Source organism: Monodon monoceros, unplaced genomic scaffold (assembly GCF_005190385.1).
Source record: "Monodon monoceros isolate NGI ecotype Baffin Bay Population unplaced genomic scaffold, NGI_Narwhal_1 Super_Scaffold_18, whole genome shotgun sequence".
Classification (NCBI taxonomy): Eukaryota; Metazoa; Chordata; class Mammalia; order Artiodactyla; family Monodontidae; genus Monodon; species Monodon monoceros.
The window spans coordinates 13,949,521-13,970,607 of NW_021703774.1; the positions used below are offsets into that span (position 1 = coordinate 13,949,521).

At 41.8% G+C, this 21,087-nt stretch overlaps 1 protein-coding gene across 1 annotated transcript in view; it reads right to left on the bottom strand.

Moving 5' to 3' along the window:
* Positions 1-21,087, bottom strand: part of USH2A (usherin) — a 788,115-nt gene that overhangs the window by 50,488 nt on the left and 716,540 nt on the right. The window contains exon 64 of the mRNA XM_029229459.1: positions 65-274. Coding sequence (XP_029085292.1) covers positions 65-274 — 210 coding nt within the window. The remainder of the gene's footprint in view (positions 1-64; positions 275-21,087) is intronic.

The following is a 21,087-nucleotide window of genomic DNA, read 5'->3' on the forward strand; positions in this document are numbered from 1 at the left end:
AGGGAAGGGAAGGGAAGCCCCTATGATTTGTTTTAAATAAACCGATCAGAATGCTGCTGCTCACCACCGTCTGGGCCCCGCTGGTATCGTTGGAGAACAATCTGTAGAGACTGACAATCCCGTTGGGCTTCTGCGGGGCGCTGATGTTGACCACTGCTTGGGTGGCAGAGACCGCATGGAACTTGGGGGCCCTGAGACCTTCCGGGGGGGCGGGCCCAGTTCTACACCGCGTCCAGCTACTGGAGGCTTTTCCTGCTGAATTCACAGCCCAGACCTCAAAAAGAAATCAGTAAGACCAGTCAAAAGCCAGAAAACTTCAGGCTGCAGAGAAGTTGGCAACTCAGAGCAACTGAAAACAACAGAATGAGATAAACTTGCATCTTGCAACTTTGTAATTGCAAAGGAGGGCGGGTCCTTCCCGTTTTTTAGCCTTTGACCCTGTGAACACAGAGGGGGTCCTATTAGAGTCCCGATTTCTGAAGCAAGCTGGCTGATGGCTGATTTAAACCTAATGAAAAACTGCTCATCTCTGTGCGGGGTGTGGAGTGATTTTGTCAGCTTCTGCAAACTGGATAGATCTGCAGACTCCATAAAACTCAGCAATTCTTAAACCCCGGCCCCACCCAATCTGCATGAAAATTGAATTTTCCTTTCATCAAGGAGGGAATAAACATATGGAAGGAGGTGTAATCTTATTTATCAAGCACCATTTGTATAATTAAACACGAATATCCTAAGAGGTTGCCTTAGGTCATCATTTGCATGAGTAAGTGATTTGTAGAATGTCAGGTACAATAGACAGAGTAGATGGATGTGTGAGTGGATAGGGTTAAATTAGGCCCAATAATAGCCAACCACACAGTGATCAATCAGGATGATAGATCTAAACGGCAATCCGAGCAGACTGTCTGCACGTTTAGGAGTCTTCCTTAGTAAGCTTTCATGTTGTGCAAGTCTGACCTCAGGAAATTGTTCCCTCATTTGGTGTCTCTGTGTATTTATATATGTAAACACACACACACAAATATTACAATATATACAATATATACGCTATAGATAATAATTATAATATATACCATTATATGATATATACATGTTTTACATAATTATATAGGTGTGTGTGTATATATATATATATATATATATATATAAATTTGTTCTGAGCTTTTAAAGACAAGTCTGGAAAACTTGTTTGATTCTATAGTACACACGTTCTAGGTGTGCGGTGTTAAAAGAGCACGCGGAATGTTCAAAATACGAGATATTTAGAAAACACTGTAGGAGAATACTTTGCAGTGAGAGTTCAGTTTCATTTTTGTTTATTTTGCTTTCGTATCAATAATAATTTTAAGAGAATAAATAAATATTGGAGAGATTTTCAGTACTTAGGCTAACTTCTATCAGTGTTTCTGTACTTTTTTTTTTTTTTGCAGATTTCTTTGTAAAAGTAAAATTTCTGATGTTGAATTGCTCTTGGATTGCTGTCAAAGGCAAATCTCCAGCCTCTTGCTGATAGGATTGTCAGAAACCCCGTTTTTTTCCCCGGTTTTATTGAGAAATAGTTGACATACATGCCACATTTTAAAAAGAGGTTACGAACCTACTGACAAAGCAGAACCTGTTCTTTTCAGAGCTCTGATCCATTTCTCTCATAGTTTGCATAATAACCACTAACATCTGTATAAATTCTATACTTTACAAAGCACTTTAAGAAACGTTCGCTGACTTGGTCCTCACAACACAACCTCGTAAGGTGGCTGGAGAATGTATTATTAGCCCCTTTTACAGATGAGGAAATCAAGGCTCTGAAATGTGACTCTTGTTCAAGGTGACAGAAGTCACTAGAGCTGAAACTAGAATTCTACTCGCCAATAAACTTTATTGCTCTTCCCAGTAAACTGTGCTTTTGATTCTGTATGTCATCCATACACATAAATAAGATACTCAGGATCATGAATATTAAATGACTTTTCTATAGACAATTACCTACCTGCAATTCTGGATTGGGTAAAGTCTCTTAGCTTGCAAGGGTAAATAGACATGCCCAGGTTGTCTCGAATGATAGAGGTTTGTTTTGATAGGCCCAGGAAACTGTCTTAGCAATGGGAAAGCTAGACTCCATGGAAACCAGAGTACAGGGCAGAACACAACTGTAGCTGCTCTTAGCATCCGCTCTGGAATGGCCATGGTCAGTCTTACAACAGGGAGGGTAGCTATAGGAGGTAATTGGTGAGGAGGTCAGATTTCAGGGCTGATGAGAACGAGTCGTGGACTCCCCAGTCTGCTCCAGACCAACCTCTGTTACTGTGAATGTCTTGCAGTGGGGTAAGGGGAGTATTTTTGATTACACAATGAGTAACAAAGATTGAAAGGAAAATATTCTTGAGAAAGGGATGCAAAATAAGGTGCACATATTGAAATCAAATTCTTTGCCAAGAGAAGGGCTTTGGTTGGTTGGTGATTTAAGGGTATACAGAATTTTAGTGGGGGCCACAAAGGATAGAGAACACAAGGAGGAAAGTGCAACTGGGCTTGACAAAAATTCAGCAAGTTGCCAATTAATTACTGAGCATCCCATCTATTAAGGCTTTTTAATGCTGCTGTTGGCAGATGGGACTAGACCTCATGCCTTTCTGCGCTACTTGGGCAAACGGGGGTGGAGGAGTCCTAGTTCCAAAACGTAATTTAATCCATGGTATTTTAAAATACTTGCATCTCAATAGTGTGGTATTTTGCTATGGATCTTTAGAAATATTCTCTTCTAAAACCTAGGCAATACAGAATTCCCCATCCGTAAGTGGAAATGTATGTAGGATCTAGCGTCTTTTGTCTTTGACAGGAGACCTTCATAATACAGTGCTTTTTTCCTAGTCTTTCTTTTTAGTATTCAATCAATTTGAGATCAAAATAGCATTCATATAAATCAACATGCTTATGCAAAGCAGGAGCAGCCTATTTACATGAGCTCCTCTGGAAATGAAAGCTGTTACAATGAAGAGAAAGCTGTGCTAAGGAAGCATTATGGATTTCACAAATCTTGCACCAACAAGGCATTGTATCTTATACCAAACCACCAGAAGAAAAGTCAAAAAGAAACTGTCAGTGATATTCTTTCTTTCTCTCTCTGTCTCTCTCTCTCGAGGTAAAAAGTCCTTTATCCAAAAATCGCTGTAGATTTTTGTCTATGCCCAGCTAAACAAGAGATAAAGGAACTAGGGTTTTCCTGGTGGCTCAGTGGTTAAGAATCCGCCTGCCAATTCCGGGGACTCGGGTTCAAGCCCTGGTCCGGGAAGATCCCACATGCCGTGGAGCAACTAAGCCCGTGCGCCACAACTACTGAGACTACGCTCTATAGCCCACGAGCCACAACTACTGAAGCCCGCGCGCCGAGAGCCCGTGCTCCGCAACAACAGAAGCCACAGCAATGAGAAGCCCGCGTGCCACAACGAAGAGCAGCCCCCGCTCGCCGCAACTAGAGAAAGCCACGTGCAGCAACGAAGACCCAACGCAGCCAAAAAGAATAGAGTAAAACGATAAAATAAAATAAATAAATTTATTTAAAAAAGATAAAGGAACTAAAGTCTAGTTCCAGGTTCAGGATAAAAATACTAACAGATTATGCTTATGATTTATTTCTACTGAGAAATAATGGCCCCAAGATTTGGGTCCATCTTTATATGGTAGAGAAAGAAAAAGCAGAGATCTTGAGTGGGAAAATTTGAGTAATATGCCCTGATCTTTTATATTTAACGAATCAAGAAATTAAATATCTTGAGAACAGACGTAGAGTTGCCTACTTTGTCTATCTCAATCTATTCTATCTATCTATCTATCTATCTATCTATCTATCATCTATCGCCTATCTATCTACTTGTTAGCTAACTGATAAGCCAATCCATCTGGTTTGTATCCCAAGATTCCCTCACATCATCATTGAGTATATAAACAGTGTGTGAGCTACTCACAAAAAAGAAGGGATATTTTAAGAGCTGGAAACCGAAGTACAGCTTATGAATTCCATGGCCAAGAGAAAAAAAAGTAAGGATACTTTTATCTTTCGTTTATTCAGAATATCCTTAACCCCACAGCATTAGTGGAATTGAACATATTTTTTATAATAAAAAAATTAGATGATTAAAATTTCCACTAAAGTAACTTATTATTTGGGTTTAATGAACACTTGCACATGTGTGTGTACACACACACACACACACACACACACACACACACATAAGAGTTAGGAACTTCCCAATGCAGAGCTGTTAAAAATGAGAACAAGTTAGGACTGGCCAAGTTGGGGTGTTTTCCTCTCTAACGTTTTGGATGAAACAGCGAAAGGAGTTACAATGTAAGAAGATGTCATGGAAAACACAGGTTAACTATCTGAATACATTGTAAATAACTAAAATGATCTAACCATAAATTCTATAACTGACTAGTGAAAGAATAGATCTATTTGTTTTCAATCTAATTTTTGATATCTAACTAGTGACTATTACCATCTTTATGCTGTTTTCCATTAAAAAATAAAATTGTTCTTTTATTTACTCCGCTCCCCTCCCCATCCCCCAGGTCTAATCACTGTAGTTTGCTTTATAAAGTTTTAATTACATGAGATGTCAGCATCTGTCACCACGCTGCCCAGATCTCATTGCTGTGGAAACAATGGGCTCAGTTGTTTGTCCTCTGTTGAAAACTGCCTCTTAGAAATCTTCCTTCAGAGGAGTCTTTGTCAAAATGTGTTCCTTGGCTACAATCATCAAAATCATCTTGCGTTCTTGTAAGATAATTTATAGTGAAAAGATCTCAGAACCTGCCTTTTTAACAGATTTCCAAGTGATTCTTGTGCCCAGTCTTATTTGAGAAACAGAGAGAGCTCTTCTCTATAGAACCAGGTACACAAATCTAGGCACCATACATTTTTCAATTTCTGTTCATGTGTTGTCTATTTAGAGTTGTACTTTGCATTACTTTCGTCATTACCTTCAGCCATTCAAATAAGCACACAGCATGTATCTGGTTGCATATGTTACAATTGCAATGATCACCACCAAGTTTATTACAGTGGCCACAGTTCCAAGCAGAACCAGAGTTCACTAGCTTTGGAGAACAACCATTTGCTGCCTAGTTTTCACTCCAGGTGCAAATTTCTTGAAACATTGATCTTTCTGGAACTTGTTGGGTCTATTTTTTCTTTACAGCCCAGATGAATATTATTAACCATTCTAAAATGCTCCTAATTCCTCTCATCCAACATTTCTCCTTCTAATTTTATTCCAGAAGGAAAGCAAGATTTGTGAATGGAAGCATTTGTAATAAATTTTGTGAAAGAGAAAGAGAAGGACCCACGACTCTGCCGAGGATGGCAGAAGGGGAGATGCTTCAGAAATTCTCTTAGAGTGGTGGCCCATTGGGTGCTTATGTTACTGACCTAGTTATGCTTTAGCACAATTTCCACACTTAACTGTAAAGCAGTTTTCATTTCAATGCGTTGTCTCACTCAATGGCTCACAGCTTTCTAAAATAACATTCCCCAGGACTGATACTTTCCAAGTGTAGCCTCACTGCAAAGAGAAGCTCTTAATGTACCTTTCCACATTTCCAGGGTTTCTTGATGTGTTTTTCCTTTATCATGGAATAAAAAAGTCCTTAATGGTAAAAATACCTTATGATTCTTTTGGTTGGGGAAATGCTACAAGTCTTGATAAGACCAAGAGGCCATACCTAGTGATGCTTTCTATACTGTTAGCATCCAGCTGATGTCTATTTGGTCTTGTATTTGCTATCATATTCCATATAAAAATGGATCACAGGAATAACCAAATTCAGCCAGTGATCTTTCACAAAAACCCTCTAATCTGTTGATTCCTAATGTAAGTGACAGTGGCTATCCTTGTCCTTGAAGCAATTTGAGATTTTGCTCTTTCTTCCAGGCTGTTTGTTATGAGTTGCAGTATAACTGCTACTCTCAGAGGATTAATACATGGAGGGATTTTTCAGTTCTCTGCAACTTCTGTGCTATTCTAAAACACACTTCCTTGTGGAATAATGATAATTTTTGATGAAACAGAGACATTTCAACAATATTGTTTCATATCAAGCAGCGTTAGGGAGGCAACATCATTATAAAAACTGGAGAATGTGAATATATTTTCGTGACGATTCACATCAGAAGTAAACAAAAATCCAACATGAACGGTCATGCCAGTAATTAATAAGAAGAGTAAATAGGTTGCATGTTAACAGGCAAACAATTAAATTATTTGTTTCTTAGGGGCATGTAATGAGATTGTTATCACACTCCCAGAAGAGAGACAAATAGATATTAAAAAGGTCTTTCCGATACCTGTATTGGCTGAGGCCAACAGCTAATTCAATAGATTCGATCAAAATCACCTCTTTTTTCACTGCTCCTGATTTATGACTTGGGCTGTAGTTAGTCATCATTCACTGCAGTTTGCTCTCCAGCACTCATAAACTATGCCTCATAAATAAAAAGATACAATCAAGGAAATCATATCAATTCATCTACAACCTTGGAGTATATTTTCCCATGGCACTCACGCTAATGTCTTTTTAAAGGGTAGCTTGCCGTGGGTTTTGAATATGTGCGAAGAGCAACGTGCCAAAACGGACTCTGCCAGAACCGTGGTTAAGAGAGACTCGTGGCTAGAAAGGGAAGGCAATAAATCTGAAATGATAACGAGATTAAAAAAAAATTTCATGAACCGTCCTGTAGGCTGCAGTCATAAAGGAATAACTTGCTGAAAAGCTCTGTGTAGCTATCTGTTTAACCATCAACCTATCTGATTTTCTTTCATCATCAAATGGACTTTTTTCAGCATCTCTGTTTGCATGGTGCTTTGCTGGGTCCATTAATAGTTATGCTTTTACAGATATGGTCCTTGCATTCCAGGCTTCTTTAACCTAAAACACTTTGGATCGGGCAAGATGGAACACAATTTTAATTGAATTCTGGGACCCAGGGGACGAAGGGTACAGCAGAACATTGTGTTCCTTTCTACTGGTGCTTTTGAAATTCAGGGATGTGAAGCTAGTAAAGAGATTACGAGACATTTTCCTTGCTAGAAATGGGTGTCTTCTGTCACTACTGCTGAGCATACAGCCTTGCCCTTTGTGGGTGCTCAACAAATATTAATGGCTCTCTTCTAAAATATAAGGAGGGGAAAATTGGCTTCAGCATTAGTGGGGAATACTGAAACTAGCTTCCATGCGATGTTCGTAATGATAATGAAAATTTGGAATTTATCATACTGCTTTTTATTGCTTGTGTCTGCCCTCCCTGAGAGAAAATAGGAACCCAGTCCCATCCAGCTCTCATGGAGGATACGTAAAAGTAGGTCATGGGTTTATTGAGCACTTATACTTTTATAAGGGTATTACATGTACTCATTTATTTCATCCTCTCAGCAATCCTATGAGGCTGGTATTAGCATCACCACCAGTTTACACACAGGGAAACAGAGGCACAGAGAAGTTTATGCACCTTGGTATGTGGCAGGGCCAGCCTTCTAATACAGGTACGTGATGTAAAAGCCTGAACTCTCTACTTTTTTCTGTTGGAGGAGGGTCTGGACACATCTTGTAAGTGTTTGAGATCCTGCCCTAGAGCTGTCATTAACCCCTGCACAGACTGGCTGTTTCTGCAGAGAACGGCCCCAAAGTGAGGCGGTGACAATGACCGCAAACATCACAGCATCCATACCTGCTGCCACGTGTCATGCTTTAAACAATATCGCATGTTAGACAGAGGCAAATGCTACTCAAATACTTTCCCTACTGTTCCAAACATGTGTAAATGCACGTAAATTCCACTGTGTTAACTGAGATCATAACTATACCCTACTAACGTAACACTGGAAACATATCCTTTCTCCACAATTAGTTGCTAGAGTAAGCTAAGCTCACAATCACCAATCATGATTAACATCTCAAGAAGTGATAGTATAGTTAACTAGGTAAGATTATCTATCATCTGTACTCACTGAGCCATTCTATGTGCCTCGCTATTCTATGAGTTGGGGAGACAACAGTGAACAAGGCTGGAGTTAACACCCTGTTAGGGAGAGCCAGCCAATAAACACAAAACAAAAAGGTGACGATACATGCTAGAAAGGAAACAACTTACAGCATATAGCAATGGAGTAGGGAATGGTTGAGTTGTCCAGGAGGTGCTCTCAGGAGGCGATAATCAAGCTGGGATACTAAGGACAAGAAGGAGGCCACCATATGAAGACCTGGGGGGAGAACATTCTAGGCAAAGGGAGGGCAAGCGCAAAAGGCCATGAGGCTGGCGTCTCAAAAAAGTTTGGTGCAGCTGGACTCGGAGAGTAAGGGCCAGAGAGTGACAGGATGATGACAGATGTGGACAAAAGTCAGACCATGAAAGACCTCACTGAACCAGAGAGGAGTTTGCATTTCATGGGAGGCCAAGGGAGGGTTCCCCGTAAAGGAGCGACTATCTGACTTACGTTGTAGAGGGATAACTGGATATCGACTAATTCTATTGACTATTTCTATCTTAAATTTTACTTTTATATGTGAGTGACACTGTCCTGGCCTTTAAATTAACTTATTTAAAGCTCACAGCAATCCTACTGAAACAGGCTGGGACCTGGGACCCTTTGCTGCAGTTCTTGCATCTGGACAAACGTCTCCTTGAGCTACAAAATACAAAGAAACTATAAGGGACTAAAAATAACTATGTGCATGCAAGTTTGGGGAAAAATTATGGACAACAAGATACAAGAAGACCAAAAAAAGCCAACTGCCACTTCTGAAGAGCCAGGAGCAAAAGTGGGGGACTGCACGTGCCCCCTGCACTCAACATCACCAAAGGCGTGGACAGATCACCTAAGCCACCCTCTGACCCGACCCACGGACACATCCCTACCCTCACCCCATGTAAGGAACCAGCTCCCTGCTGCCTTGGCGAGCAAGCAAGGAGACCTGTTGCTTGCTCTCGCTCCCCTCCTGCTGCAGCAGGGGCCCTGATAAAGTCTTGCCTGAATTTCTTGTCTGGCCTCTGATCAATTTATATTGATTAAGGAGGCTAAGAACCCTGGTCAGTAAAACTACTAAGGTAGGCTTTTTCATTCCCAATTTTACAGGTAAGGAGACTGAGGCTTAGAGAGTAAATTACTGGCTGAGAACACAGAACCAATAAGTCATGCAGCCTAGATTACAACTCGAGTCAGTTTATCTTTGCAGAGTCAGGAGTTCATGCTCCTGATGGGTGTGACTTGAGGACACTGTGCTTCAGCAGAATGATGACGGGATTTGGGATCAGAACATCTGGACTCAAGTTCTGACTCTAATGTCTTCTGACTGGGCACCTCACTGGGTCATTCAGTTTCCTGATTATATGGAAAAAATAATCTCTACCTCACAGGACTATTCTGAGATTTACATGCAATAAAGTTGCTACAAATTTTGAGGAATGCGGTGGTGGGTAAGTACATTTATAAATATTTTATTAAGATTTTGAAATCCCCAGAGCTGTACACAAACACAATTTGGAGTAACCGGAGGGTGAATTTAAGAACACAGACTTTAGAACTTAAATTTCTATGTTCAAATTCGAGTTCTCCTGCTCACCAGCTGCATCCTTGGGTATGTTAACTAACCTCGCAGTGCCTCGGATTTCTAAGGGTAATTGTTCAGAATAATCCTTGTCTCAAATGATTATTATGAGCTAATGTACGTAAAATTTTTAACATAGTCTTTAGCACATAGCAAGCACTAAATACATAACGATGGTTATTATTATATTATTTGTGTGAAACGTCAGGATATGACCCCTTGGAAGAGAAAGTGAGATTAAATAGCAATTCTGTAACTCACTTCTGGGTCCATTTAGCTGTTATGGATCAACAATAGATCTGAAAACCCTCACTACGTTCTGAGGTCAGCCCTCATCTCTCTGTGTCTCTGTCTCTGGGTACTTTTCCACTCTAGAACTCTGAGGGTTAGAATAAATAAAAGCCTGGCTTTTCAGAAATATTGCTGCTGCATCAGAATCTGTTGATTGGGTGGCATCCTCCATTTAACATTATTATTAATTAAAATTCCTCAAAAGCACCCCGAAGTATGTAAAATGAAAATGGTGGAGCAATTCAATGGATTCTTCGAAGTGGAGAATTTTGTTTCCAATTTCCATTGAAAATATGCCTTTGGGAGAGAACTGTACAGTTTCCTAGACACTTATAGGCATCTTAGTAATGATCAGATCCATCAACAGGTAGATAAATCAATTTACAAGAGAAAGCCTCGACCATCTTCTTAAAGATTTTCATCGACGGCATCTGATTTACTTCAATATGTTAACGTTTTTGTCACCATCTGTAGATTTGATTGCTTCATAGAGACCAAGACATTTATTTGGAACTTAATGGAAATACACCATTAGCCCAAGTACTTAAGTGCAATCCTCCTAAAGCCTTCAGAGTTACTTAGTGTTTTATCAATAATCACAGAGTGGCAAGCCAAAGCTTGCCAGGTGACCCTCTAGCCCAAAAAGAATTCTACTGGAGAAGGTATTGTCACAACATGGGTGAGAAGCAGCTCCAATCTGGGGTACAGGGGATGTGCTGGGTATTCTCTGTTTGTCCCCAGATCCATTCTCTGCCCTTCCCTGCTCCTCTCTGTAGCCCGTGAAGCTGGTTCTGCAAACTGCTTTACAAAAGAAGGAGAAGGGTTTTGTTTTCTCCTTCTCTCTCTCTTTGGTATCCCGGTTTGGCAACAGGCTGCGTTCCTTCTCTATGGGCACAGCTTCTAAATGGCAGTCCCACCCCACTGGCTATAGCATTTACTGGGTTCCGGAAACAGCTTCTTCCTCTTGTCCTTTTACGTCTAGAGGTAATGGCTTCTGGCTATGGCTAGTCCCAGAATATGTTAATATCCCTTATTGATTCTCTTAATCCTGCCCATACCTCCATAAAGTCTTTTCATTAAATTCTCTTTAAATGTCCTTTTGACATTTAACTGCTCCCTGCTGAGATTCTGACTGCTGGAGGGGAGAACATTTTGAACCCTTCCAAGGTACCAATAACAGTGTGTAGGCTGAGAGATGCATTTGCTCATAAGGATGGAGAGATTTGGAAAGAGCATCTTTTGTGAGACTGCAGAAATAGAGAAATAGTCCCTCCTCATGTCTCTGTGGAATGCTTCTCGTCTTTAATGTCAAGGAACCACCCGTGCTCCTCAAGACCATCTTGCCAGAGAGTGGAATGAGAGTGTCCAGGAGAGTTTGGTGTGGGACTGGGCTGTCCCTGAAGATGAGGAGTTGTCTGTTTCTTTGTCTTATCAACTCAACTTTAAGCCCCTGAGCGGCAGAGTCCATGGTTTTTAGCCTCTTGCAGCAATCCTAGCAACTAGACATACACTCTGAACTTGGTGGCTGCTTAATAACTACAAGTTATTAAATCCTCAACTTAGAGGATAAAGGGAAAGAAGTCTCACCCTTTCCTAAGTTTCAGGTGACTTTGGAGAACCTTCATTTTTATGGCTACCTTGCTAAGCAGGAACCGTTTGTGAAAAGCCATGAGGGCAGGTTGGAATTCTACATTACCTACATTCACTTGGAGAAAATTTGGTTGCATTGAACGTTTTATGTCCAGCCAACAAGCTTCCAACACAGAGACAGGAGGATCAATCATGGCTTAAGTGAGTTGGGTCAACAGGAAGGTGAGAAGCAACCCATCTTCAGACGAGTAACTTGTCTCAAAGGCAACGTAGAAATCGCTGACAAAAAGGGCTTAGGAGTAGAGCCCTAGGGGGTGCCATGAGGGACAGAAAAAAAACAGACGTGCTCCTGTGTGCCTTCACAGGTAGAGATGACCTCCTGTTGCAACAAAAGACCTGATGGCCAAAAAGGACATGGTCCCTGGCCCGAGTGCCAGAATTCAGATTTCCATTCACGAAATGTCCTGATGGTCTTCAGTCTAAGCTGTGGCGCTCAGGCTCTAAGGTGTTAGAATGCATGCACGGCTTGAGTCAGCCAATATCAATAAATCATTTAAAACCTTGAGCTGTGGGAGTCGTGGGTGGGAGCAGCTTAGATCCTGTAGGAGAAACTAACTAGACAACAGCCTCCACACCAGTCAGGAATACATTAGGGGGATTCATACCTGATTAAATGCAAGCCGAAAGCCAAACAGAAAACATGCTCAATGAATTTTCTCTAAATACGATACCAAAAAACTCTTAAGAAAGGAATGAGTTAAGGGTGATGGCAAGAGAAAACAAGCAATCTGAAGTAAGTTACCAGTCACAGAAATGTAGAATCAGACTATCAGAGTTCAAGAGAATCTTATCCATGGGAACATGGGCAAGTCATTCTTTTCCTGGGAAGAGAGTAGCAAGGACCAGAAAGGTTGAACTGTCTCATCAAAGGGGCATCACACCTTCAGAGCCAATTGTGCTCTTGGTTAGAGATGTTTACATTCTAACACCGGCTTAATGACTGTTAGTGACAGAAGAATTTTGTTAACCTGGCTCTTTTCCCTCTTGGAAGAAAGCACCTCCTTCTTTTATTTAGTGGGAGGCTGAGGGTAGAGTGGGGAGGCGGCCCTACTGTGTAGCAGGCATCCTGCTGGACACACAAAATTTCTTAGTTCTCATAATACACCCTTTTTTTTAAAAGATTTTTTTTTGATGTGGACCATTTTTAAAGCCTTTACTGAATTTGTTACAATATTGCTTCTGTTTTATATTTTGGTTTTTTGGCCACGAGGCATGTGGAATCTTAGCTCCCCGACCAGGGATCGAACCTGCACTCCCTGAATTGGAAGGCAAAGTCGTTTTTTTTGCGGTACGCGGGCCTCTCACTGTTGTGGCCTCTCCCGTTGTGGAGCACAGGCCCCGGACACGCAGGCTCAGTGGCCATGGCTCATGGGCCCAGCCGCTCCGCGGCATGTGGGATCTTCCCGGACCAGGGCACAAACCCATGTCCCCTGCATCGGCAGGCGGACTCTCAACCATTGCGCCACCAGGGAAGCCCAGGAAGGCGAAGTCTTAACCACCGAACAGCCAGCGAAGTCCCCAATATACCCATTTTTGAATGAGCAAGTGAGGCTATAAGAAATGAAGTATCTTGCCCAAACTGTATGATTTTCATTCAGGTTTTTCATCTGGAAAACAGAATGGCTGTGAGCATCAAATGGGAAAGAGCATCAGGATTCTAACGATTTCACGGTAGCATGGCTGCTGTGTGCAGTTGTGGGGGCAGCTCTGGTTTCTGGCTGAAAGTGTTTCCCACATACCCATGAAACCCTGACTGAAGGAGGGGGCCCTATGCCCAGGCCTATTCAATCATGGTCGCCTATTTTCTTGCTCACAGGAACGTACATAGTGCTAGGCTGTCAGTAAGAGTCCTGCCCTTGGTTGGTTTATGGATATTGGATGACAGAAGTCCTCTTTCCACTCTGAGGTGGGAGGGTAATGATAATAACACCTGTTATTATTATGCTAGTTGAATAGCTTCGAGGTATGAGGTGCTGTCCTGAGCATATTCACATAGCAACACATTTCATCCCAAAGCAAGGCCAAGAGTACAGTGGTGCTCCTATCGACATTTTAAAGACAAGGAAGCCAAAGCACAGAGAAGGGTGGAATCACGCAGTGCTGGGGTAGTGATTTTCTCCGATGCCTGGAGAGAGTCTGGTATAGAATGAGGCAGCACTATTTACAATAGCCAGGACATGGAAGCAACCAAAACGTCTATCGACAGATGAATGGATAAAGAAGATGCGGCACATATATACAATGGAATATTACTCAGCCATAGAAAGGAACGAAACTGAGTCATTTGTAGTGATGTGGACGGACCTAGAGTCTGTCACACAGAGTGAAGTAAGTCAGAAAGAGAAAAATAAATACCGTATATTAACACATATATATGGAATCTAAAAAATATATGGTCATGAAGATCCAGGGGCAAGACAGAAATAAAGACACAGACATACTAGGGAATGGACTTGAGGACCCGGGGAGGGGGAAGGGTACGCTGGGACGAAGTGAGAGAGTGGCGTGGACATATATACACTACCAAATGTAAAATAGATAGCTAGTGGGAAGCAGCCACATAGCACAGGGAGATCAGCTCGGTGCTTTGCGACCACCTAGAGGGGTGGGAGGGAGGCTCAAGAAGGAGGGGATATGGGGATATATGTATACATATAGCTGATTCACTTTGTTGTACAGCAGAAACAAACACAACACTGTAAAGCAATTATAGTCCAATAAAGATGTAAAAACAAAAAAAATGAAGCCAAATCAAGGCAACCTGAGGTGAAGGAAGGAGAGAAGGAATGAATCCAACAGTGTCAAATCCTGCATCTCAGGCTCCCAGAGGGATTCTTGAGAGAGAAAAAAGTGTTTGCACCTTTTCCTTGGTTTCAAGGAACTTCTTTAGTCCCTTTCCCAGACAGGTGAGCAGAAACAATTCTCTTCCATTTAAGGGAAAGTTGGCTTTCACTTGGAGTGAAATAGTCCTGACACCTTACTGATGATGTAGATTTTCTCGAGGGCCTAAGTGGGACTCTTATTTAGTAAACTAAAAAAATTAGTTTTATTATTTATTTACATTTATATTTTATAATATACTTCTAATTCATTCAATACATTTATTAGTACATAAATAAATTAGGTTTCAGAAACACCGCTATTGATCCTTCCATATATCCATTTTGGTGGTGGATAATGACACGACTATTTGTGTACGAAGCTGGTCTCATACCCTCACTTGCTTTTTTTAAAAAAAATTTTATCGAAGTACAGTTGATTTCCAATGTTGTGTTCATTTCTGCTGTACCGCCAAGTGATTCGGTTATACATATATGTGTTCTTTTTCATAGTCTTTTCCATTATGGATTACCGTATGACATTGAACATAGTTCCCTGTGCTACACAGTAGGACTCTGTTGTTTATATAGTCACTTGCTTTGACCCAACGTAAAGCTAAAAACTGTTAGAAAATCAAATCGCTTAGGGTCAGAAAATATCCTGTGAGATTTTACAAATCATAGATGACCAAGGCCAATCAAGAGAAGCCAATGTTTGATGAGAATTTTTAAAAGCGTATGGTTGTAGATGACCCTCACTTATGCCCCCAGAATCTAGCCCTGGAGTGAACCTTGAGGTGAAGAAAGGCTGAAGGAGGTTAATTTACTCAAGGATCCAGAAATAGGGGGAAAGGACTAAAAGCTGCTGTCTTTTCTGTTTCTCCTTTCTAGCTTGTCGTCCACACTGTTGCAGCCTTTCGTGGGGCTGGCACAGAGAACGTCTCCGCTGTCCCCTCCTGGAGTCACCACACAGCTCCTTTTGGCAGGAACAGTGAGGACCCACTTGACTGTCTGCCCTCCAACCATTCCTCCATCCTCTCCCGCGTAAGCCTTCAGACTGAATTGTTCGGGGCTAGCGTTGGTCTGTTAGTAAGTAGCAGGCTGCCGTCCTGGGGAGCTTCCATAGCAGCAGCCCCAAGATCAGACCCACACTCAAGTGCGTCATACATGGGGTTTCCTCCAAGGCTGACTTGTCGGGTCTCAGTGGTCCAGTCCCGAGGCCCCAGGAGCCTTTGGAGACTCTGGGTGTGCGTGGGTGCTTATCGAAAAAAATCTGTCAAAGTGGGGAAGTTTCAGGAAAACGAATTAAGTCACTGACAATGAAAGGGGGGCCATGGCGGCCCGAGCAAATCCGTGGTGAGTCATCGCCTTCAGCGAGAGTATGAATATGAATGCACAATTACTGAGAACTGCTCAGCGGTCTCAGCTCTCTCCCCGCAGGTCAAAACTGAAGCTTCTTATAAAAGCAGACTCACACCCAGGTCCGTCTCTGAAACCTGCAGAGACTACTGTCTTAATCTTCTTGCTGAACAATTAGAAACTTCCCCACATAGAATTTGGAGCTTTATATCGTATATATTAGTATATCCCAATTTTGAGAGGGTTGATGATAGAAATGAGTACTGTCTGTGAAATAAAACCTCTGCTGGATGTGTATTCTGTAGCACAGCTAGCCTGTAATCTTCATTTAACGAAAAGGCCTGTGCATGGGAAGAATTTCATTTGGTAACGATGCACCTCATTGATGTATGAATCACACATTTATAGAGTTGTCTGAAAGTAGGATTTTGGTAAATAAAATTATATCTGAAATTCACAAATGTTTGTTCTCTGATGAGACCCTGCACTGCGTCACTCTGCAAAGCCAGCCCATTCATCCTTGTGAAATATTTTTTTAAAAACTCCAAATTTCTGTGATTTCAATTTCAGATCTTTACTCGTTTTATGAAAGCTGATCCTTCAGAGTTTGATCCTTCAGAATCCCAGAATTGTAGAAGCTGTGTTGAAATGGATCAAAACCAGAAAGTTCCTGTTTTAAATGATGATGAATGTTACTCTTCCAGGCCTCCCAAGTGAGACACAAAACAAAATGAAACAACGACAACCAAAACCAAATAAAATCCAGGAGGAAGAGTAAAAGGAATTATTTGATGAATCGAAGACATGAGCTTAGCAGGTAATATATTCTGTCTACCTTTCCAGCTTCATCCAAAACGATAAATATGACTCTGATTCAGGAAAGCCATGGACAGACCAAGGTAAATAGGTTGGTCATCAATTATCATCATGTAAATTAGGCACTTGAGGGGAGCTGGCTTCACTTACTTAGGCAATCAGTTTACGATGGTTTAGGACTGTGATTCTCAGCCCTGACTGTACATTAGAATCACCTAGGGACCTTTTGAAATGCACTGATGCCTGGACCCACCCCATAAGCAGAACTACAGGCGGATGGGGCCTTGGCATTCAGAATGCTGTTAAAGTTCCCCAGACGATTCTAACGTGCAGTCAGGGCTGAGAACACTGATTTAGGAAAGCGGCACCAGAAAATCAGGCTTAAGTAGCATAGCAACATGGCTGTACCCTCCGGGACAGTATTTCTCAAAAAAGTAGGTTGTGGACCACCTAAGCTGCTGGTTAAAAATGCAGATTTCTGGGAATTGCCATCCCACCCCTCTGCGTCTGCATTTTGAATGTGCTCTTTGGGCAATCCTTTTGTACTATAAACACCGAGAGCCACTAACGCCTTAGGGCGTTCAATTTTGAGGTATCACTGAAAACTTAGAAGGTGCTTGTAAAATCACACAGCTTCTGCCCACCTCCAAACATGCCAGTTCCCATACTGATGTGTGAGTCATTGTGAGGTGACATCTGCTGGTCTTTGCCTCCAAGATATTCTGTAGCAAATGATTCTCCCCTCTCTCAGTGAGAATCTCTTTCTCCAGGTATTTCTTGACCCTCTCGTTCATCAGAATTTATCCGCGCTGTATTCTTTTCCCCAGAGCTCTATCATTGGTCATCAGATTGATGAATTAATTTAGACTAGGTGGAACCGAGCAGAATCCTGCAGGGCCTCCTCACCCTCCAACTACAAAACCGAGCAGTTAATGGTGAGGACAAGAGAGTCATAGACTCGGTGTCTGATGCACATTCCTGAGTTGTTCTATAGACACTGTAACTGCCACCAGAGGAAAAAAGCTAACTGCATGATGACCAGACTGTAGCCATGACATAGCTGCTCCATCTTGAGTAGTACTGAATCTGTGGCTAGCACAATTCCAAGAACTGGCCTCAAGACAATGGGATTAACGTTATTGCTCATAATAATCTATATCTTTGCGGGCATCAAAATAATTGTAGCTTGCTCTGCCCGTATATGTAAGCAGACAACTAAAATTGTCAGCAAAGAGACCCATGTTGACATCTTCCACTCTGAGAATACGGTGCCTGAATGTATGGACACCAAGGGGGGAAGGGGGGCGATGATTTGGGAGATTGGGCTTGACATATATACACTACTGATACTATGTATAAAATAGAAAACTAATGAGAACCTACTGTATAGCACAAGGAACTCTACTCAATGCTCTGTGGTGAGCTAAATGGGAAGGAAATCCGAAAAAGAGGGGATATATGTATACATATAGCTGGTTCACTTTGTTATACAGCAGAAGCTAACACAACAGTGTAAAGCAACTATACTCCAATAAAAATTAATTAAGAAAAAAAAAAAGAATATGGTGCCTATGTCAGCATGAAAAAGTTACGGAGGATAGACCTCTGCCCCTAATCCCATAGAAATGGAATGATGTCTGACAAGTGGGGGTTTGTAAGCTGCTCTTTGCAGGAAACCGCCCTCAGCAAGGAGCGCCTTTTCTTGTCACTTTAGCAAAGCTATATTGTAACTAACTTTTAAACCAGGCGCCCCCGTGCTCTACTCGTCTCCCGTCCAAGCACACCTTTCAAATCTTTTAATCACACAACACCTGGCCTAACTTGTCTTCCATAGATCAAAGAAGTAGAAATGAAGAATAAGTAACTAACAGATGACCAGATCTCTTCCCTACCTTCCCCTTCAGTAATCTCCCAAACAAACTGTGTGACCAAGATGAGATCTAGAGGAAGATCACAAGCCTACATGCAGTGGGGGATGGCGAAGACTCTGACCCCTTATGTCAATGATTAACTGAGATTACTTCTCTGTTTCCCTTGAAAAGCTTTCATGGCCGAGCAGAATCTTTGGAGGTGGTTTTTGGGGGACACTAAGTCCACCATCCCCAGATGGCCGGCATTCTGATTAAAGGCACCTTTCCGTTTTATTTACATTTGTATGTAATTGATTTTGTTAGCCTCTAGCAGCAGGACACCCTCCCCCATTCGATAACATAGGGAATGTTTGGGAGCTATCTTCAATGATTTAACTCAAAACCGGAAACGAATACAATGACATAGGGCCAGGTAGTGGGGTGTGGGGAGGGACACTGGACACCCTCCAGGCACACCAGGTGGACAGCCACCTACCCGACCATGGGTTCTCACCATCCTTCTGATGAATAGGTTTCCATCTCTGGGCAGTTTCTCGGTTCTTTGTTTTCATCCCCTACGAATATATGGATTGTCTCAAAAACACAATCCTCTGTAGGAGGGTCAAATCACAGATATGGTGGGCGAACCAATGACTCTAGGACAATAAAGGTGTTTTCTGAAAAGCAGCCTGTGGATAAAGTAACCCTCAGACAGGTTTGAGATCAATTCAAATTCATCTCAAAGACAAAATGTTCTTTTGTTAAAGGGAAATCAATTCTTATAGTACATTATTTCCTAAATGACTTCGGGAAGATAACTCAGGATCTATAAAGACTTAGCATTTGCACAGGCTAAATAAATCCAATATTTTAGCTCATTTATTTCAGCATTTAATCTATATTTTTCAAAATATTTCCTGTAAAATCTTGGTTTTGGGGCTGATAGGCTAGATTTTTTTTTTTTTTCTGCTCTCTATCCTTCTTATGTTGTAACAACATGGGATTAGCTAGTAAATGCAAATTTGAGGTCAGTCTGCTGTGAAAACCAAATTAAGTAATTTCATTTGGGTGATGTGAGTATGGGGGAGGAGCCTGACACAGGGCTGATAGTAACAGTTACAAAAGAGACAGCATAGGGGCTTCCCTGGTGGCGTAGTGGTTGAAAGCCCACCTGCCGATGCAGGGGACATGGGTTCGTGCCCTGGTCCAGGAAGATCCCACATGCTGCAGAGCGGCTGGGCCCGTGAGCCATGGCCGCTGAGCCTGTGCGTCCAAGCCTGTGCTCCACAACGGGAGAGGCCACAGCAGTGAGAGGCCCGCGTACTGCAAAAAAAAAAAAGAGCATAGCCTGAGGTCCTTAACTTGTCTCCCCTCTGAAATGTGGGTCCCTTGGTAACTGGTTGTCCTTAGCTTCTGGTGAGCGTATGGCTGTTAGCATCACTGTTGCCATATTGGGTTCGTACCTTTCCTCCTGGCCTTCCATTGACCCTACCCAGGACTGAACTGTGCAGTCTGTGCAGTGAATCAGTTCTCTGCCTCAAGCGCTTTGTAGTTAGTAGATATTCTTTCATAATCACTAGGACCAGGTGGCCTCTATGATCTGTTAGTCCCCAAACAACGATGAAGACCTTCGCTGACATGTTCCCACAGGGCCCACAAAACTAGTTACCGATTCATAAATCTTGACTTAGGAATGCATGTCCTGTTTCCAAGCACGTACCCCCTACCTAGGTTAACTATAAAACTGTCCCATTGGTCCCTTGATGGTGTTTCTGGATTATTGTCCGCTCAATCCCACCCTGTGCGTAAGTATAATAAACTGATCCATTGATTATACGGAGCTGCTTGCCTCAATTTTTGGTCTCAAGATACCTTCTCAGTCTGGTGGGCACTTTTCATTCTCTCCATCCTCTAACCGTAAGAAAACTGACAGAGCTAAGACACGGGCTTGGAGTTTACCATTCCTTAGAAAACTCAGGTAAGACTTTACAGATGATATGGCCAATTGTTTACCCAATGACACAGTATGATGCCAAAGAAGCTACAATCACTGGTTTGCTTTCAGTATCCACAGGTCTCTTAGTTTTGTCTAGTTAGAGGTCAAATATTTCATGCTGATTCCATTCAGCTCTCTTACAAAGGTGCACTTTTATTCATAAAGGGGACTAGACAATTGAGAATAGAAAGGTCTTTGATAACTTGATACTTTTCTGTAAAGATAATGATAAAGAACAAAAGTGTGGCCACATAGGTTCTGGCTGTTTCTAGCAGTATTCTTTCTCCAACTGTGGCATCAATAGATATTTTGTTCCTTCATGACATAAGCCACAATCCTTACCCTAAACCCTTGGGACCTGAAGTGCTTTTAAATAATTTTTAATTTTTTCAGATTTGGGAAAGTTAATAAAATGCATATACTGTATATTTTGTAATATCTGCAGAATGCCCTTGTAATAGAATACTTCTGTAGCAAAATATATAACTATTCATATTAAATGAGATAAATAAATGCTGTAAATAGTGTGGTTTGTTTAAACTGGGTTTTGCTGCTGAATGAGTTGTACCAAACCTAGATAAAAACTTGTTTTTGGGAATTCCCTGGCGGTCCAGTGGTTAGGATGTGGCGCTTTCACTGCCGTGGGCTTGGGTTCGATCCATGGTCGGGAAACTAAGATCCCACAAGCTGCGCAGCTTGGCCA